We start from the raw sequence: 20,000 nt of genomic DNA, 5'->3' as shown, positions 1-20,000 counted from the left end.
GTTTGAATTCGTTTACCATTTTAATGATCATTTCAATCCTTTTCGATCCTTTCTTTCGTTGCATGTTGCTAAGTGAAAAACGTTGTTATTCTCTGTTGTTTTCGTCTGTTTACAACAACAAACAGAAACAAGGATTCAAATGATTAAAATGGTAAACGTATAGGCCATTTCCGAAATCATATCCGCCTCCTCTTCAAAGCGAGTCTAAGTGCAAAGTTTTTGTGATAGTAATTAGTTCTACTTTACATATGAATAAAAACTAATTTTCATAAGAAAAACTTCGCACTTAGACTCGCCTTGAAGAGGAGGCAGACATGAACTCGGAAATGGTCTATTCAAACTCACCGTCGTCCCTTTTGCACGCCCAAACCCGATGCAGATCTGTGCATGCGCGTGGATTTACGATGGACAAAAAAACTGTGGAAAATCAGGACTGGGCTACCGGGCCTACGGGCCGCCGGGCCGCCGGGCCGTCGCGGGCCGCTGGGCCGCTGGGCCGTCGGGCCGCCGGGCCGCCGGGCCGCCTGGCCGTGGCGGGCCGTGGGCCGCGGGCCGCTGGGCAACAGCATTTAACGAGCAAACAATGTGTGTATTTTAATTTTATTGAACGTGGATGACATTAAGGAAACTTTTAATTTTGGCAAGAATTGCTAAAAATCTGAACATGTTAAAAGATTTTCTTATAAACTGAGCGTCAGAATCTGGCAGCGTGGTAAACTTGCAAACCAGAATGAAGATATCAAAGTTTCCTATATACCTAGCATTTTCATTCAACAAAACGTGCCCCTGATCAAATACCGGGATAGAATTCTACAGCTTGCTACGATAGACCAATTCGGCTAACTCAATGTTGTACCCAATTCAAATCTTTTGGGAATAAAGCGTTTTGTTCCAAGTATTACAAATTACAAATTGGGACTGTGGTATAATAGTCGCCTAGAATTTCACTCAGGCAAAACTGAAACCCCCAAAAAGGGCACAGTTTGACCTAGAGATGAAGACACCAGATAGGGGTGTCGAAATGTTTTGTCTTTGAATGGCAAAAAAAGGGTTATTGTCGTCACCCTGGTTGCAGTGAGAACTCGAGAGAACCCCAACTTACGTTTTAGCACAATTTCTTACAATCCGGAAATCCCTGACGATACTGAAAGAAATATTTACCAAATCAGGTATGTTTTCCTCCTCTTATAGTTGCACGTGTGCATATCACATGAGCGCAGGTCACCTCTACTTGCAGTAAAAAGACAAGAAAGTGAGCCGACGAATGCCTTGGACTGTGGATCTCACCCATCGAAGCACGTGAGTAGTATAAAACGCGTGATTTGATTGGTCGCTGACGAGTGTTTGAAAGAGGAGGGAAAAAACGAACGAAGATGGCGGAGCAGTGAGCTAGGTCGCTTCTTTTTGCATCTGATTTCCTTTTCTTGTAGTTCTGCGTCTTTGAGTGTATAAAGAAATCAGCCATGTCCGTTTCCTCTCTTGTGGGAGCAATTGACGACATCGCTCGCTGCTCGTCTGTCCTTGCCGAGGGAATTGAAGGAGGTTCGTGACAGTTTACATGTTTTCCAAGTCCGATTTGTTATTCCTTAAACTTAACGTTCATGCTAGTCTTTTGCTTTTGTTTGGTTCTCAAGAGTTCATCAAATTCGTGGCACAGCAGGAAGAATGCCGAAAGAAATGGCTTGCTGCCGAGAACGAAGCGATACGACTGAAACAAGACATCGCTAAAATAACGGTACAGTGCTGTCAGACATTATGAACATTATTATCATCGGTTATTTTTTATCAGTCGTAGCAATGTAATTTGGTTGGCTTTCGACTAAATTTTCTTTCAGGCTGAAAATGAGGCCCTTGAAGCGAAACTTAAGCATGCAAGGTTGGTATGACTAGTTTATTGTATAATTTATGCTAGGCTTAGTACATACGAACTATGCAGAAAGTTGATTAATAAGTGTACATTATTAGTAGGCTTCCGATCATATTTGTCCTGTGATATTGTCGTTTTGTCTCAAAGTGAGCCGAAACGTATATGGATGACAAAAAGTTTAACGACCGTGCGTTTGAGCGTCGGTCTTCCATTTATTGCACTAGCTTCGGTTTGTTTCGCGACCCTGTCTGTTGGATAATTTTGTGTCCACTGCGGCTATTAGAACGGCTACATTGCAAAAGATCTGGTTGCCACTTTGCTATCTTTCATAGAAGTAATTACCAATAGCAACGCTCGTCTGGCTAGCACAATAAAAAAAACTGTTTGAGGTTTATTGCAAATTGTGTGGTTCCATTAAAATTAGTTTTTGGGATACATATATGTAGATTCAAATTTTTATTGCCATATTGGTTAGGAGTCAAGTTGAAATAGAAATCAAGAAGAGGATGAAAGCAGAAGCAGCTCAAGATCATATGGTGAGAACCAAGAGTAAAAACTTAAGGTTGTCCCCTTTTTTTTCACTGTTTACCATTGTCTGACCGACCCATATTTTTCACTTTTTATGAAAAAAAAAAAAAAAAGATGAGTGATGACTTAAGGTGCTTTCCATTTGATAGAACTGACCAGCCAGACCGGCCATTTGGAAGGACTAACTCTACAATGCATTCAAATTAACACACTTCGAGGATGATATACTCCTCCAGAAGAATGCAAGGGATTATTATGCAAGTGTTCCTTCAAATCGTTGCATTTTCTTTGCAAACTGATCGGTCTGGCCAGCCAGTTCTAACAAAGGGAAAGCTCCTTTAGTAAGATGCAAGTCTTCTAGTGTTGGGGTGCTTATTGGAGACACTATACGTCAATTTAACTCAGATCAAATCAAACATTGGTGTCTTAAGAGAGGGGGGAAACCTGTGTGCCAGGAGAAAAATCTTTTGAACCAGAGTACAGAATCAACAAACTCAACCCAAATATTCATGACACTGAGTGGGAAATGAACCCAGACTACATTGGTGAAGGCAAGGGATGGCACCATGCTAGCCCTGTTCAAATGGAAGGAGATATTTTGGTCACACTGGTCCAAGTGAATGCTCCAGTAAGATCACTTTATTAGTTTTTACCACCAACCAGAAATCCTTCCATGAATGTAAAGTGCCATAGGCCATTTTTTTTTTCTTTTATGACCACCCTACTGGTTATTTTGTGTCATTTCCAATGGATTTCTAGTTTTGTAAGGTATTGACTCAAATCTGGTTATCTTTTTTTTTTCAAAATTATCCCATAGGAGAGACAAGTAGCATTGATCCGTGAACTTCTGAACGATAAAGATACAATGAGCCGCTTGAATGATAACGAAAGACAAACGCTCATCCAGATAAGCCAGTGTCATCATGATGATCGTGGAAGTCCAAGGAAAAGGTAAGGAGAACTGGGACCTAAGGTACATCCACCTGGCAAAGCTTAGCTCAGAATTAAATTGAAACTCAATGCATGCATGTATGGAAACATTTTTTTACAATGACTGCAAAATTCTTGTGCACTCATTGCCTAATTTTTATTGTCAATAAGCGGACAGACACATAAATTTATAATTTATGCGATATTGCTCGCGTCAGATTGAAGTTCCTCACATTTTTGTCTCGTGTTTTGACTTAATTTTGACCTCTCTGCCTTTTTGTTATTGTAAAAAACAAGTTTTTCATGTGTCTGTCCTGTTATTAACAATGAATTTCGTCATAACACTGTCAAAGTAGTCTGCGGCTCCACTTGGCTAGTGCCTCGTGGATCCACAGCTACTTTGACTGGCTCATTAAGCATAAAAATGAATCATCAAATGAAAGAGGGACAAAATATGACACAGCCCACTAACAGTCCCTTTAAAGTTAGTGCAGACACCAGTGTCCTTCATGCAAATCTGTTGAACCTGAGGTCATAATGTTACGATGTAGTTTATTGGTTTTTGTTCCAAGGAAAATACATGTACCTGTGATCCAAGAAAAAGAAACTATTTTTTACTGGAAATAATCTCATTGTAACAAACTCTTGAAGTGTACAGCATAATAATATTGTTGTTCATTGCCTCGACAGGCGCAGTGCAGCCCATGATGAATCCACCTGTTCCATTCTTTCTCCATCAGATACTAGTTGTGATACTACAGGAGATGATTTGGTAAGGGTTTTAAGCAGCGTTTCAGAAAAGAGGGGGTCTCAGGTAAAAAACCGTACAAGGTAACAACTGCCTTGCTACACTGTAATTGGAGGTTGGGCGCCTGAGACATCCCGGAGCTTCCACTATTGGCAGCCAGCTCCAAGATGGAGACTGCACCAATAGTTGACAAAACCTGACAAACCAGCCATGAGCACCCCCAAGAAGACAGGCACCCATCACACTGATAAACAGTGGAAGGTAGAGAGGGAAAGGGAGGGAAAAAACTGCTAAACCCTCCACACAGAATGAAACCTTCCTGCCACACCTATGAATAAGTTGTACAACGCAAAGTATGAGGAAACAAACACACACAAATATAACAAAACCACTGACAACCATTGACTGCAGTCACTCCTGGTTGTTAACGCAGTTAAACTGTATTTAACGTCGTAACATTTATAGCGCTTTGGTAGGAGCTGTGGAAATTTGACCTGCTGGGATTGCTTGTTGACACCTTGCCTTACAAACTTATCTGGAAGCCTGGTTAAAGTTGGGATGCATTGCATGTTCCGAGGCCAAGCCTTGGTGTTACAATGAATATGGATCTGACGAAGTTTAGTTTTGACTTTGTTTGTTACATAAAATGTAGACAAAGTAGTCTGCTGTTAAAGCCTTAGTTTTTTTCATGAAGTCGCTGGGCCTTTGTTGAGTCAAGTAATATCGGATGACAGAGTTAAAGCTTTAACTTAAATTGCATCTTTGAGCTAATTTATCATTGTTTTTTTGTTTTGTTTTATTGCATTTGGTTTTTGTTCTTGCATCATTACACTGTAACTATTGTGGGGAATAGTAACTTCTGGGAGCATTATAGCGTTGTAGTTACATTATGTCCTACTCAATCATTCATTTTGTTTTAGGATTTTCCCTATCCACGAAGACGATCCTACAGAAAGGTCAGAGGGAAGTTAATATTGTTGATGAGAGTTTTGACCATGCCTCCATAGAATTTTCACTCAAGGCCAAAAACACCACAAGCACCTTCTATTTTCCATCCATTCATCTGCACTAATTTGAATCCAGATTCAGAGTGCTACACAGTGCTGTCCTTATTGGTCGTAAATAAACCATATAGTGGCTCCCAGGAAGCACCTTGTGTATCCTTACATCCTGTTTTCAAGTTACATCTTCTTCTATTCAACCCCAAAACTAGAAGAGAAAGTGAATGGCCCCTTTCAATAACTTTCTTTATCCATGGTTTATCAAGAATACTTTAATACGCTACAATTTTATTTTTAGGATGTTTTACTCAGAGGTTCCTCAATGAGGCTTTATTCAAATCACCAATTCATTCTTGACTTTTTGAACTTGAATAGCAACTCTTGTTTTATGCAAAGGCCTGAGAAAACGGCTTTAACATTTGCTTCAACATCCAGTCAAGTTTGTTGAATGATGTTGACTGCTGCAAACAGTTTCAACATCGTCAACATATGTAATCAAATGAAGGTTGAAGCCGCTTGCCCTGGGCCTTAAACTTGAAAACCAGGCATAATTTGCATTTGACAAACTTGTGTAACGTAGCTGTTGCCTGTGTGTAATGTTAACAGTTCTCAAGAGGTAAGTGGTACATAAATTCTTTTAATTTGTTGTATTTCTTGTTTTTAGCCTTGCTCAGTTCTTCCAGACCAAGATGTGAGTGCCCTATGTTTCTATAAGTTCTTTAGTATCTTTTGCTTTTTTTGAAATTACAATCAGAAAATTCAGTGACTGAAAAATGTGCACCCTAACTGTTTTTCAAAGTTTATCTCTGTTGTTTGACTTTCTTAAATTATGTAAGCTTGACTGACATTTTCTGCTCGAAAGCTTTGATTTGTATTGTTTGAAGTAATTTTTGGTTACTGTTAAGGTGCATTGCGTGTAGAGATGAGTAACTGGTAAAACTACACAAAATGAACCTTGCTGCCTTTTAATTGCCTTCACAAGATCCTAAAGAAAATTTTTTACATTTTTTTCTCCAGGTTACACCCCCTAAACGGCCAAGAAATGAAGAGGTATTATATCTTGAGACCTTTCCAAAAATATTTGGCATATTGTCAAAATGTTACATGGATGCTAAACATTCTGTCCACCTGAATTGCTGTTATTTTGTAGTTTTCGAGAATGAGCTCTGTTGATTTCTTCCATAGCCAGATGCAGGGGTGGTGAGAGCTCAAGTCATTCCAGATAGTCCAGTCCGTGTTCCTGAGTTTCCAGTTTCACAGATCAATGTGCAGCCATCCGCTCCAGGTGAGCATAGCTTTTTTTCTACTTGTAATGTTATTTATTGTTTGTTTTTAAAAGTTCGAATGATACTCAATAATAAACAAATCTTACTTCCTTCAGAGCTTGTTAATCATTAATCACTGTTTTTATCTTCGTCCAGAACTAAACTATCGAGACCCATATCGAAAGGCAATAAGGGAACTTGAAGCATACACTAGCCCAAGGAAAGAGACTCCACAATTACAGAGGTAAGAAATGGGCTTTATTATTACCTCTTGTAATCCTTGACTTGCTTGTTTAGTCTCTGAAGCATCGGGTCCAACCCATGGGCCTTAGGTACCAAAGAGCTCACTTGATTGACAGAACCTTTCTCAAGATGCTAGTTGATCCCAGAAGAGTAATTTTTTGGAGCTCATCAATGCTGATGCTAATTATCAGGGTTTTCAATAAAATTTGAAGTACCGGTAGGTGGATGGTAGAAGAGTAGTAGGTGGCTGTTACAATTAAGGGGCCATAAGGCCCCGTCTTCTAGGGGGGTCTGGGGGCATGGCCCCCCAGAAAATTTTTAAATCTAGAAGCTCGGAAATGCCATTTCCAGCATTCTAGGCACCAAAATGAGTACAACAGATGATGATATTTCTGAACATCAAAAACGACTTTTTTAATTTTTCTACACGACTAATAGACTAGAAAGGAGGATTTATATTCATTATCCTGTAATTTTAAGACCACTGTAATAGCAGACGCACTATACTGAAAACTGGATACTTTTTAAACCATTCAAGATACAATATATCGACTGTCATAATTTATAATATGTATTATCATATTGAATATTATTTTTTTGACAACAGCAACTATTATTTTAATCATTTAAAAGCGTATGATTTAAATGAACTGAAAACAAACAGTGGTAGCTTGTGAATATAAATAATTGTTTTCAGTTGAGTTACGGTACATGATTTATTCAGTTCTTAGGATTTGTGTTGACTCGCAGTCTTCAAGTCTATATAAACAGAAAATCAAATACATTTTATGCTCACTCACCTGCATCTGGAAGCGGCCGTGCTTTCTTCGAAAAATATGCCAATATACTAGGATTTCCATCGCCCGCGGCGCGCTTTCTCTCAGTCTTTGTTTTTTTTTAAGCACGTGGAAAACCGGAAAAGAAAACAGCGTGTAATCGAGGCATATTTGCCACCAGTCCTTCTCGCCTCTGTAATCAACATGGCGGAATGCGAATGCCAAAGTGTCGATTGGCGTTGATATACATTGAAAAGACCTTACTTAAAATCATCCACAGCAAAAAATGAGACCTAATATCAAAGTAAGGAACTTTCATTTACGAGTGCCTTTGTTTTTATAACTTCAATGCAATGTTAAAAGCCTTCAAATGAAAAAGTAAACTTTGAGAGTTCGAATGGCAAAAGTCAGCAAAAGTAGGTGGCGCTGATATCGAAAGTAGCCGCCGGAGTTCGCTGGTTGCCGGCTTTTAATGAAAACCCTGTAATTATTATTATTATTATTATTATTATTATTATTATTATTATTATGATCATCATCATCATCATCATCATCATCATCATCATCATCATTATCATCATTATTATTATTATTATTATTATTATTATTATATTAATATTTATATTATATTTAACAGAATATACCATTTCTGATTGGCCAATTAAAAATAAATTAGTAACAGAGAGCAAAACAGAGGTTGCTATGGAAACATGGCAATGGAGTAATTTTGTTCATTATAAGTAAGTAGTAAAATCATATGCACTTGCGTTAATACGATTTCCTATTTATTAATATTTTGCTGCTGTTTTAGGATTGCTTCTCAAAATGGAGTTGGACAAGCAAGGAAAGACAAAGTGAGGGTTTTACAAGTTCTTTGCTTAAGAGCAGTTTAATAAGCCTGGTTTAAAGGAAAGGTTTATCCACAAGAAAAATTTTCAAGACTTCAAGGAAACTTTTTCATTGCTGTGGCAGAACAGGTTTATTGTTGTTCACATCCAGCATTGTGATTGACTGATTTTGTTCCACTTTGTGCATTTCGTTAATGGTCCATAAACTGTTGCTGCACGTGATTCATGATTGTGCATAATTATTTTTGTTTATCAACAATAATATTGTTAAACCTTGTGTAATCCATTATTTCTTACAACTGGGAAACAATGAGAAATTGTTGCTTTGCGCTGTTCAACTGCTAGCAATTTGTTAAATGGACTAGATCTTGCCTCCATTTTCATTCAATTTCGTTCAGCAATGTTCGACTTTTTACAAGATCTATTTATTGATGAACCTAAGATTAGCTGTGTGTCAGTGGCTTAAAAAAACAAAACAAAAAAATGTAGCACCTTCACAGAGTGTCTTCCCATTCACTGAGTCCAGATCAAATTGAAATTTGGAATTGATAGTTTTAAGGAGTCCGTGGAGAAAAGGCAAAACCCTTAGCGACGTCTTGGCTGAACCCGCGAATCACGGTAACCTGCCTTGCTATTTGATTTCAGAAACATGACTTCTGGTCCAAGACTGTGATTAAACCAGAAACATGTCAACTGGTAGGTGATAATATCTTCAGTAAGTGTTAAATTAAGCCAATCAACAGCTATAGCCCCAGTTTTCTAAATAATAACGCTTTTCTCTCGATGGCAAGCACATTGTCCAAAACAAGGAAGCGTTACGTTTTTACAAACGTTGGATGTGAAGTGCTAGTTTTGTACCCCATATGAAATGGTAAATGTAATGTGTGGAAACAGCTTATGCAGTGGAATCTCAATGTAGTGAATCTCGGTCTTCCTAACGACGTTCCCGATGTCAGGAACCATAGCAAATTCGACAAAAACCGCGGCGGTTACAGCAGCGAAATAGAACTTTGCGCTTTCTCAAATATTTCACTATTATTACATCCAATCCACGTTGTACAATATGGCGTCATCAGGCGTTCTTTTCTTTGGAGAGATACTTTTCTCGCCCTCTCTAAAGAAAAGAACGCTTGATCGCAGTTTATACCATATTTAGCAAAGTATCCTATGACTGGACTTATTAGCTGTTGAGGGTGATTCATTGTTGGTTAACCCATGCACAACTAGCGTCCCCAAGTGACGAGTAAATTCTCAGGATGGAGGGTTAATTAAGTCAGTTCTAATTGAGTCTCGCCGAATCCAGCCAGATCGACCACATGCTAAAAGGTATAGATCACAAAAGACCACTTTCATAAATGGCGCCCACCTTTGTATTTATGTTAATTAGACCTACTGCCCTCATTTTGAAACAAATATTCGTTTGAAATTTGCTCGTCGTTGCGAGGCCAGAAAGCTTTATTAGCATTAAAACAAAGGAATGTTTTATTTGGCCGCCATTATGGAAGTGGTCTATGCCTTAGTCGTCGCGAACAGTGTTTGTGTTCTGTAACTTCCAACAGCAAGTGTCAGAGAGTTTAAGAAACCAAAGGGCTTCGGTTAGCATGTTTGCCTTCAAGCGAAAAGAGTCCGAAAGGAATCTAACAAACTATGACGGCTGCGAAGACAAAAACTTAACTTCAGAATATACTTTTGAGTTATTCTAAGTATTTCACGATTATTCCAAAATAATAAAGTCAAGGTTTAGCGGGCAATGACCCTTGGACCGGACTTTTGAACTTTGCAGCTCTAGCACTGATCATACGATTGCCCTATTTGGAAGTACATGTGCTACTTATAATCATAGCGTGGTCCATTTTGCCAGTTTAGAAGATCGATTGTAACGCTTTGGAGGTTGGTATCCTGTAACAGAATTGGTACGGACGGATTTAAAGTAAAGAGAGAAAATGAAAGATTAGCTGGTGCTGTTTCATGCCCACGTTGTCGTCGAAACCTTAAATTTGGAAATTTACAAAAGTGTGTGCCGCACGATCATTTTGCCTCTTTTACCAAAATTACTTATTTTTGATGTTATTATTACCGTAGCCGTAGTTGTTTCTTAAAAGGAAGTTTAAAAAACGACGACTCCATAAGACAATAAATGTCATTGGTTGAAAGAGCAGAAAATCGTGCTGCACGTGCAGACAACGCGGACGTATTTCATTCTTTATTTTTACTCTGAAACCAATTTTATTCTTGGAATGTGGACTCGCTTTCCAAGCCGAACAACTTGGGGTCATTGCGAAGTGGTTACAAAAAGTGATTATTGGAAAACGTCCTCGCAGCCCCCGTCGTCGTTCTTGTGCAAGTTTCCTACCCTGTAATACTTCTGCGTTCACTTTCAAAAGCATGTATGGAAAAAAAAAAGTTTAACGAACTCAACTCCCGATGCCTTCGCACTTCGTTGAATCGAAGACTTCTCAGACTGGATTCCTTTTGAAGAATCGTTCAGTTGTACTTTTTTTTCTTTCTTTCCAGTGTAACAGGAGAATAAAGTTCGGAAAACTTGCTTTGAAATGCAAAGGTAAGACTCTTACTGTCGGTACATCACTTTAAGTGCCGTACGTGGACAACATACGCCGACACGTGCCGTACGTGGACAACATGGACTGCGAATTGAAGGAACGAGGTGAAGGATTATGCTGACCAATAATCATGCTTTTGCGATCAACAGCTGCTTGTCGTTTGCCGTTTGTATTTTTACGGAGTAAGGCGAAGCTAAATCTCTGTCATATTTTACTTTGCGTTTCGTTTTTCAGACTGCCGTGCGGTGTGCCACCCCGACTGCAAGGATCACCTCCCTCTGCCATGCGTGCCCCGTAAAGACACCCCTGGCTCAGGCAAAAGAACTATTGTAAGCAGAAATCTCAAATGTTATCTTTCTGGAATCTGTCGTGTTCGATTAAGTAGCCATCTTTCGGGTGGTTTCACGTCACTTTCTTCAAATGCGACTGGTCGCCTTCTTCCAGTGGAGTTTCTTAAAGCTGTTGTTTCAGTTTGTTTGACTCAATTTTCACTTTTCGCATAACTCCACAGAGCTCAAGCTCGAAACATCGTCTGTAAACAGAAGTTTTTTACTTTAAGTTTGAGTTCATCGTGGCGAGTGTGGTTGTAGGTTCCCAAGGCTACGTTGGCTCTTCAGTAGACACCTTTTGGACGTGAGTGCTACTTAGCATTTGCATTCACCGATCCAAGCAATACATAATTATTGCCCATGACGCTTATTTTTTTCCCCCGTTTTTTAACTTTTCGTTTAAATATCTATAGTGTCTGGAATGTAGTACTTCAAAAAATGTTCCGTTTAGTGTATTCGCACGTTTTAGCGGGCCTTGAATTACACGTGAAAAATTTGGCGGAGCCATTTGGGTCCTGGTAACTAATGACGTCAAAGAAGTAACTTTTTCGCACCTCTTCAGAAAGAAATGTGCAAAAGTTCAAGAAGTCTTGTTTAAAATCTAGAGCTTTTTGGTAAGTCTTCATAGAAATTTCGGACGATAGCTAGTGAATTTTCTGACGATTCAGAATGGAGTTACATTCTTGACTTCTTTGACGTCATTAGTTGCCAGGATCCAGCTGGCTCGGCCAAAACGCGTGGATACACTATGAGGGGAAAATATTGAAGTACTACACTCCAGGCACTACAGATATTTAAACGAAAAGTTAAAAAACGGGGAAAAAGTAAGCGTCATACAAACTTAAAGTTTATGTACATGAATAGTCGCCAACATGCCCCAGTTTCGATGCCGCGGATGGTCTTTCCTTTACAGTACTTTGAAACCATCATGATTTGCATGAAAATTTGACCGTAGAGGTCGCGAAAAGGTCAAACACGTTTTTCATGATAATGTTAGACGAAGTGTTTGCATTTTTGACTCAAGACGGTCGAGAAGAAAGAAATGAAGGAATTTCGAACCAGTACAAATCAATCGCAACCATACACTCGTGCTTAAATTTACTAGGCAGTATTACGGCGATTTTCATAATTCTGCGCAATCTCATCTTTAAGCGCCAACGACCAAACTGCGTTTTGGCTTCCATCAATCAAACTTTGGACGACAAGCCGAGAGTTGATCCGAAACCAAGGATGCCGATATGACACAACCTACCAATGAGCATCTTTGGTTCCCCAGTGCATTCGTACATTCGAACTCAACCGCGATGGTACTGAAGAACCTCTGAAAAGGTATCATAATGGAATTCGGACTGTGAACTAACCACTCCCAATTAACTTTCCGGAGGCGGAGGCGATCTTCCCGCCAATGTTCGGAAATTTGATTGATGGAAGCATAGTTAATCTAGGGACTGGTTATGAAACCCTGGGAATTTCAAAAGCAGGAACAATACAGTCGCAATTAGATGTTGAACCGACCGTGACCCTGCACAATCTTTTGTTTTTGGTTCGCAATTTAATTTCTAATAAATTAGTCGAAGCTTTTGATTGGTTATCCTGCCGAAAAAATCGTGTTTTTGTCGGGTTCCCTGCACAAGGCCAAAAAAGCGAACAAAAACATGAAACAAAGAAACTTGTCGAGTTTCATAACCAGCCTACATCTATTAACTATGATGGAAGTCAAAACGCAGTTTGGTGCTTAGAGATGAGTGCTTAGAGATTCCGCAGAATTATGAAAATCGCAGTAGCGGAATGGTCGTATTTTTAAGTCGGTCTTTTTTTTTTTTTTTTTTTTTTACACTCAGGATGAAAACATCGAGTTTTATGCTCCCGCTACAAGCCCCATGGTACCGGAGATTGTTGTAAGTGCCGTACACCTTTTCTTTTAACAATAAGTTTGCTTTGACGGTTGTTTCTGTACACTTTGTTTTGGTGTTCCTAATTAATTTTTTGTCGTACAGGTGAAGTGCATTGACGAAGTTGAGCGTCGTGGACTTTCCGAGGTCGGAATCTACAGAGTGCCTGGGTAAGAAATATATAAAGCGCTGGGTTCTTGTGGTAACTGTCTGCAACGCCTTAATGCAGAGAAGGAGCCAATCAGATGTGGCGATTACCGAGTGTGTTTCTCGGCGGCTTCCGAGTCAGCAAAGTGAGCGAGCCAACCCCCCCCCCCCCCCCCCCCCGATCCTCGCACTAGAGAAACAACCCTTAATTCAAAATCAAATTTTCCTGTTTGCGTTTTCAGAGCTGAGCGAAAAGTCAAGGAACTCAAGGAGAAGTTTTTGTTGGGGAAATTTCCTGACTTGGTAAAACATGAAAGTTTTTATTTTCCTTTGTAAACAACTTGTCTTTTCCTGTGTAAACGAAAGAAAATAATTACACATGTATTTTCTTTGCCTTTCACAGCGTCACATTGATGATATTCATGTTGTGTGCGGATTGTTGAAAGATTTCTTGAGAAATCTGTCTGAGCCGCTAGTCACTTACGTGCTGTGGTCAAGATTCGTGGATGCAGCAAGTAAGATGATCCATTTCTGACACATTGGTCGCACTAGTCTAATAGTTAAACAATTATTCACCGAAGGCGAGGTGAATAAAAACCTTCTGCCACCTCGACAAAACGGCTTGCGGCCATTTTGAAAAAACGCTGAGGTGATTATCGCGTAATAAAATAATTATACTGAAGATCACTTTATACCACACAAGTTTTTGAACTCATCGGATGAGGATCGCTGATCCGCAAGCAAGCGGATCTCTTCAAGCCTTGATTAGCTCACAAACTTAATTTTATGATTTATATTCTTGTACATTTATCTTCTTGATTTTCCTGTAAACTTGTCTACGTACTCTTTTTAGTCACGACATGACCCACCCAGATTAGCATCTGCTACCTGTGGGCATGTTCAATTTGTTAACAACACCTATTAGAAAAATAAAGAACTTTATTATATCTCTCAGATAGTACGCGCGCTGTAATTGGCTAAATTAGCGGGCCGCTGTACAGCCCGCTACATTTAAAATTTCGACAAAACATCATCTAGCGAGTTTTTCATGTCATTTCTGTTGCATAAACTTGTACTGAAAACTGTTTGAATCTTGCAAGCAACTATTTCAAACTTAACAGCCAAGAAGATTTAGTTTTTGGGATTTTGGCACGGCATTCTTTGTGGCAGTTAAACCTTCCGCTTCACTTTGACTAGTTTCCTTGCCCGCGCGCCGGTTAACCTCAGAGATCCTCGTTTTTTCCCGTTGATTTATGGCCTGCGCGCTTCGCGCTTGGGCCATAAATCAACGGGAAAAAACTCGGTCCGTAACTTACAGTACGGACCGAGAACTCGGTTGGTAAGAGGTATGAACTGAACTGAGTGAACAGTGCTTTCCGCGTATTCTGATTCGCTAGCTCGGAGGTGAATGGCAAGTACGATTTACTCTAAAAGTAGGTGAGTTATTTTAACACCTTTTCGTTGTTTCACTTCACTAGTTAATACAACACACCATGGTGTGTGAAAAAACACACCAAGGTGAAAGATTTAGCATACGTTGTGTGCATTTTGCAATTCACCGTAAATTAAAGATACGCAAACGTCCAAAGTGAGGAAATCAACCATATCGATCAAAACACACCTAAAATGGCAACACGCCTTTGGTAGTGCAATATCCGAAATAACACACCTCAAACGGAAATGGCGGGAAATGTGTCGCGCGCGGCAATGCATATGGATTCGAGTTTCAGAGAAGATTTGTTTCATCAATTAACGCATTTTCTTCTGTTCTAGACAAAACTGATGAAGATGATAGCGCAAGTGCTACTTATCAAGTCGTCAGCGAACTGCCGCAAGCAAACAGGGACACCTTGGCTTTTCTCATGGTTCACCTACAAAAGTAAGCCGTACGCCGTGGTGCATAGCATGCCTTAGACGTAATTTCACGAAAGCACTCGACAACGGTGAACCCTCCACCCGTCCCGCCGAAAAATCGGGACTTTATAGTTTCCGACGACAAGTGTAATTTTTTATTTCCTAATTTCATGGCTATGCTAGTTTTAAGTTGACAGTTACTTGTGAAAATGCATTATTCGTTCCATTACGCTAGTTTAAGGCGGCTTTCAGACGTGAAAATTGCGTGGTTGCAACGTAAACACTGCTGCAAACCGTTTGGCTCAGTTGAGCATCGGACTATCTTACGGGATCAAAAATTCCGACCGGACCAGCACCCAGGGTCTGTAAATAACCTGTGGAGTAAGTGCTGCCTTTGTAATGACGGCTGAAAATGGTTACTCTTCTAGTCTTCTCGAGGCCCCGTCTCACAACCCTTCAATGTTCATAATCCTATAGGACGTAAAAACAACCCATAAACTATTCGCAAAGAGTAGGGAATGGAGTTCCCGGTGTTATGGTCCGTTCTTTGTGGTATAGCTAGAGGGCCGCAAGTTCGAAAACCGTCAAACGTTAAATTGTCTCCCTCTCGAAATGCAGTTATTGTATCGTATTGAAGACGAATGACGTTAACCCTTTCCCACTTAAAAAAACTTACAGCCTTACCACCGTCGTCTATCGAACAGTCGCCTAAATCACAAAAGGCTGTACCGAAGAATAAGAAATTTCACTTGCGGTCGCTCGTTCCCCATTAACGGAATTATGCAGAAAAAAGGCGGGTTATGCGTTGTTTGGAAATGCCAAAAATCTCTCTTTGTTCGTTTGCTTTCTTTTCAGGGTGTCTCACTGCACAGAATGCAAAATGTCTGCAAGTAATTTGGCAAAAGTGTTTGGTCCGACCATCGTTGGCAATTCGTCTACAAACCTTGAACCAATGCAGCTATTGCAGGAGGCCAAATGGCAGCCCAAGGTACTATCGATCTCAGACGTCCGTGGACTTCAGGTTTTTTTTTCAGCCCACATCACGGTCCGTTCATTTCTCTGCGGTTCAGAAATTCAGATCACGTGATAACATTTTTTGTGCCTCTGCGGTTTCGAAATACGGATCACGTGACGCTATCCCTTCATTCTTCCCACGGCTGCGAAAGGCATTTTTTTCCCGCCAGTCCAGTGCATGAGTTAAAAATGTGTATACAATTTAAGATTTTTAATAGGTTTTTTAATAATTTTTTTGCATCGAATAGAAAGACTTGAGCGTCTTACTTACCACTTGCATTTTTTTGAAGGGACATCTGCAAGAGATATTCATGATGTTCCACCGGGAACGTCGCAATAAGATTCTACAACATCGTAGCCTTTCGACTAGGGCATTGATGGCGTATCTCGCTTCAGAAACTCGATAAGTTCCAATTCAGCTCCTGTTAAGTGTGGGGGATTTAGAGCCCCATTTCTTACTGTCGCCAAAATTTGCCCAGACATTCTTTACGGTTTGTCTGCTCACATTAAAGTTCATCGTCACATCAGAGTATACCGTAACAAAAATTTGGTTTTATCAACGGAGTTGATAATGTAAATTGGCCACCGTAAAGAGATTCTGAAAGCTGACGTTTCGAGCGTTAGCCCTTCGTCAGAGCGAATCGTGGAATTGTGGGTTACGTGTAGTTCTTTTTATACTAGAGTAGGAGCTACGCTATTGGTGGTAACATGACAACGTGAAAAATAGGAATATATTTGTTAAATGAAAAGCGTTCGTTAATACCGTGAGGATTAAGGGTACCGATTTGGAAGATGAACTTTTTTGTTCCAGATTCTTGCGGCTTTCCGTCTTACCTAGATGTAGGGAAAGGCCGCAGATAGCCATGTGTTTTTGGAGTGGTTAGGGAGATTATAATGACGAGCGACTGGCTTAGATGCATCCTTGTCATTCTTCTCAACATCGCGAAGCTGTCTCGCCAATGTATAATTTATTGTATAACGTACAGGTTATGCAATAAATGACATTTGCGGAGGTACATGTGAAACGATCTGTGATCTTAACAGATCGCTTAGGTCCCGATATCTTTCTAGTGTTAACAATGAAAAGACAAGTTTTGCATCGTGAGCGCGCACATTTGAAAGTGCCGGGTTGCTCGTTGGTTTTGAGCGCGCTTCTAAGTAAAAAGTTGCCTACGTTTTTGTCGCGTTTGAATGAAATAAGTGGAGGTCAGTGCCAAATCAGGTAAGTGCCATATCAGAATAGTTGCCCAGACAGCAAGTATAATCTCCAACTGCTTGCACTAGCAATATTGTGTCTATTATATCGCTTCTTATTTCCTCGGACAAGGCTTTTCCTTCGACCGGTTTTACTCGCCGTCAACATCGTTTCGCTCTTTTCTCTTTGGGAAGAGCAACAGAAAATGCCGTCACGTGATCGGTGTTTTCGGAACCGCGGAGCCACAAGAATGTTATCACGTGATCAGGATTTTTGGCCCGCAGACTGAAATCAATGGTACGTGAAGTGGGTTGAAAAAAAGCCGTTGTCCACGGACGTCTAAGTTGCATTCATATGCGGTAGCTCTGGAATCGGTCCAGTGGCCTTGCTCTTGCCTCTTGAGTTCAAATGAAGCAAGCCCATGTGTAGCCAGGGACCACGCTCGGTTTGTTTTGCGTTCCGGAATCGGAATATCGGTTGTCTTCTACACAACCGAATTTTTGGCGTCACGCAACGCTTCCCCCATAGAGACTTGTGGGGAACGTTTCGTGACGCTACAAATGGACTATTTCGTTACATTGGCGTATCTTCCTCTGGTGCAGTTTCTGCTTGACCATTCGGGTGCTTTCCTTTCGATAATTTGATGTGGCAAAGGGAACAGCATTTTCCGGTTGGCCGCTTAAAACGAATCACATCAGCAAGTAGTGCCCCAAATTTGCGCGCCAGGAGGAAGGAAACCAATGGGACGCGAATTTCCGGTTGTTCCGGAGTTCTGAAACTTCGCGAGCCAATTTGCGAATTTAATCCGGAGTATTTCCGTTCCATTCGATTCCTTACCCGAAAAAGAATTTGGTCGAATAGAAAGCGCCCTTTATATTTTGGCGCGGAACTACTTATTAACGTATCTGGCTGAAATCAGCTATTGCATTGCCTATAATCCCCTTTGATCAAGTGACCAAATTTCGATAATTTGATGTGGCAAAGGGAACAGCATTTTCCGGTTGGTCGCTCAAAACTAATCACATCAACAACTATTGCCTTAAATTGTGAACAGAAACTTACGCGCTAGGGTGACTGAACCAATGGGACGCGAATTTCCGATTCCGGAACTTTACAACCACTTTGCGAGGTATACCCTAATGTGCGATTTATTTTTTCTGGAATATTTCTGTTCCATTCGATTCCTTTCCCGGTTTTTTCGAAATTTTTTGGTCGAATAGAAAATGTTCTAATGCGTGAACAGATTCTCCTTTTTGATGACAATATAAATGAATCGGAAACATTTGCGAGAATTTGCCTTTTATATTACGCTTAATTTAGGTTTTGTCATCACTTTGATTTTGTCGGTAGGTTGTTGAGCGTCTCTTATCAATGCCCGTTGACTACTGGAACCAGTTCATTAGTACTGATGAGGAAAATCTGCGTTCTCCTCCTTTCAACCCTGCTACTCACCACAAAGATGGAACACCAATCACCCCGGAATGCAGACCAGGTGAGACGCATGCGCAAAATCTTTGTAATGGTTATAGGACTGATTGGATAGGATAATTTATTTAATGTCAGATACACAGGGTGTGGTCTCCCAATCCCCCGAGCCACAGGCTCATGATAAAAGTGTTTGACAATATATAACAGAAAAATTAAATAATTGATAACTCGATAGCGACTAATTAAATGAAAAAAAATAAATAAATAAATAAGAAATCGGGTCAAAGACAATTGCTGCATTGACAGCCGATAAGATTTAACTTAGTTGAAAGTCTCCGAAAGGATGATGCATTAGGTGCGTTGTTTACAGCAGATGGCAACTGGTTCCAGATGTGCGAGATCATGTACGCATATGAACCATGAAGGAATCTACTATTATATGAAGTTTGTACAACATTTAAACCATTGCTTCTAAGATTATATGGTGTAACTCGGGGTTTGAATAAATTGGCTACATAGCCTGGACCATTTTCCTTGAAACATTTAAAAAATATCATTTAGGATTGTTCAGTTCTCAATTGGAGTCCAATTCGGTCTGTAATAATACGAGTGATAACACACTCGGATGACCGCACAGTGGGAGCCCGATTTGTGTATTCCGAGTATGATTAGACGACGCGGAGTCCTCTTAACCAATTAATCATAAAAATTACAATTTCCGAGAAAAGTAGAAGAGGCAATTTATGAAAGAAAGGGAACATTTGCATTAAGTCTGACAAAGGAGGAGTAAATTGTTTAATGTCGCTCTGAAAGAAAGAAAGAAAGAAAGAGGCCCCATTTCGTAGTCTGTACACTGCTTCTATGGTGATTGAAACCAAGGTTGTGATTGGTTGATCTAAACTACAACTTTGAATTTGATTGGCTTATTCAACTGTCTGATAACAACTTGGCAAGTGAATGAGTGGAATATAGGAGTTTCTTAGACCAATTGCAATCGAAAAAATTGTAATAATTTTTATGCCTTGTAATCTGTTTCGAGAGACATTTCGGAACGCGACTAACAAGTTAGCACCCGGGGTGCCAGAGGTTTTTCTTGCGCGGTTTCCGGTGTTGGTCATGGGCGTTTTCCATTTACCAAGAAATTCCGGATGAGATGTAAATGGAACACACGTTTTTGGTTCGTTCCACTGGAAAATTTCCGGAAATAACGGAACTTCTGAAAAGGTAGTCCTGTTTTCCCGTTGGAAACTTTCCGATGGAAATGTGTGTTCCATTTACAACTTTTGAAAGGTCTTACCACTTCCAGGCTATTCACGGCCACATTTTTAAAATTTGGCGCGTAAAATCGCAATCACTGGGCAGCGAACGGACCTG

The 20,000-nt window shown here is 40.1% G+C and overlaps 1 protein-coding gene across 1 annotated transcript in view; it reads left to right on the top strand.

Annotated features, from left to right (window-relative positions):
* Window positions 1-1,338: 1,338 nt before the first annotated feature.
* The window catches only part of LOC137968960 (rac GTPase-activating protein 1-like), a 26,438-nt gene continuing 7,776 nt past the window's right edge, over window positions 1,339-20,000 (top strand). The window contains exons 1-22 of the mRNA XM_068815444.1: window positions 1,339-1,542; window positions 1,635-1,735; window positions 1,836-1,876; window positions 2,343-2,403; window positions 3,213-3,346; window positions 4,016-4,097; window positions 4,994-5,029; window positions 5,739-5,765; window positions 6,092-6,124; window positions 6,260-6,359; window positions 6,496-6,583; window positions 8,170-8,212; window positions 8,852-8,902; window positions 10,721-10,766; window positions 11,002-11,096; window positions 12,938-12,994; window positions 13,094-13,158; window positions 13,378-13,438; window positions 13,539-13,650; window positions 14,909-15,014; window positions 15,845-15,977; window positions 18,549-18,690. Coding sequence (XP_068671545.1) covers window positions 1,464-1,542; window positions 1,635-1,735; window positions 1,836-1,876; window positions 2,343-2,403; window positions 3,213-3,346; window positions 4,016-4,097; window positions 4,994-5,029; window positions 5,739-5,765; window positions 6,092-6,124; window positions 6,260-6,359; window positions 6,496-6,583; window positions 8,170-8,212; window positions 8,852-8,902; window positions 10,721-10,766; window positions 11,002-11,096; window positions 12,938-12,994; window positions 13,094-13,158; window positions 13,378-13,438; window positions 13,539-13,650; window positions 14,909-15,014; window positions 15,845-15,977; window positions 18,549-18,690 — 1,693 coding nt within the window. The 5' untranslated portion in view covers window positions 1,339-1,463. The remainder of the gene's footprint in view (window positions 1,543-1,634; window positions 1,736-1,835; window positions 1,877-2,342; window positions 2,404-3,212; window positions 3,347-4,015; window positions 4,098-4,993; window positions 5,030-5,738; window positions 5,766-6,091; window positions 6,125-6,259; window positions 6,360-6,495; window positions 6,584-8,169; window positions 8,213-8,851; window positions 8,903-10,720; window positions 10,767-11,001; window positions 11,097-12,937; window positions 12,995-13,093; window positions 13,159-13,377; window positions 13,439-13,538; window positions 13,651-14,908; window positions 15,015-15,844; window positions 15,978-18,548; window positions 18,691-20,000) is intronic.

Source organism: Montipora foliosa, chromosome 8 (genome assembly GCF_036669935.1).
Source record: "Montipora foliosa isolate CH-2021 chromosome 8, ASM3666993v2, whole genome shotgun sequence".
NCBI classification, from domain to species: Eukaryota; Metazoa; Cnidaria; class Anthozoa; order Scleractinia; family Acroporidae; genus Montipora; species Montipora foliosa.
Note: the sequence above shows the minus strand (reverse complement) of the source record. Positions and strands in the feature narration are given on the sequence as shown.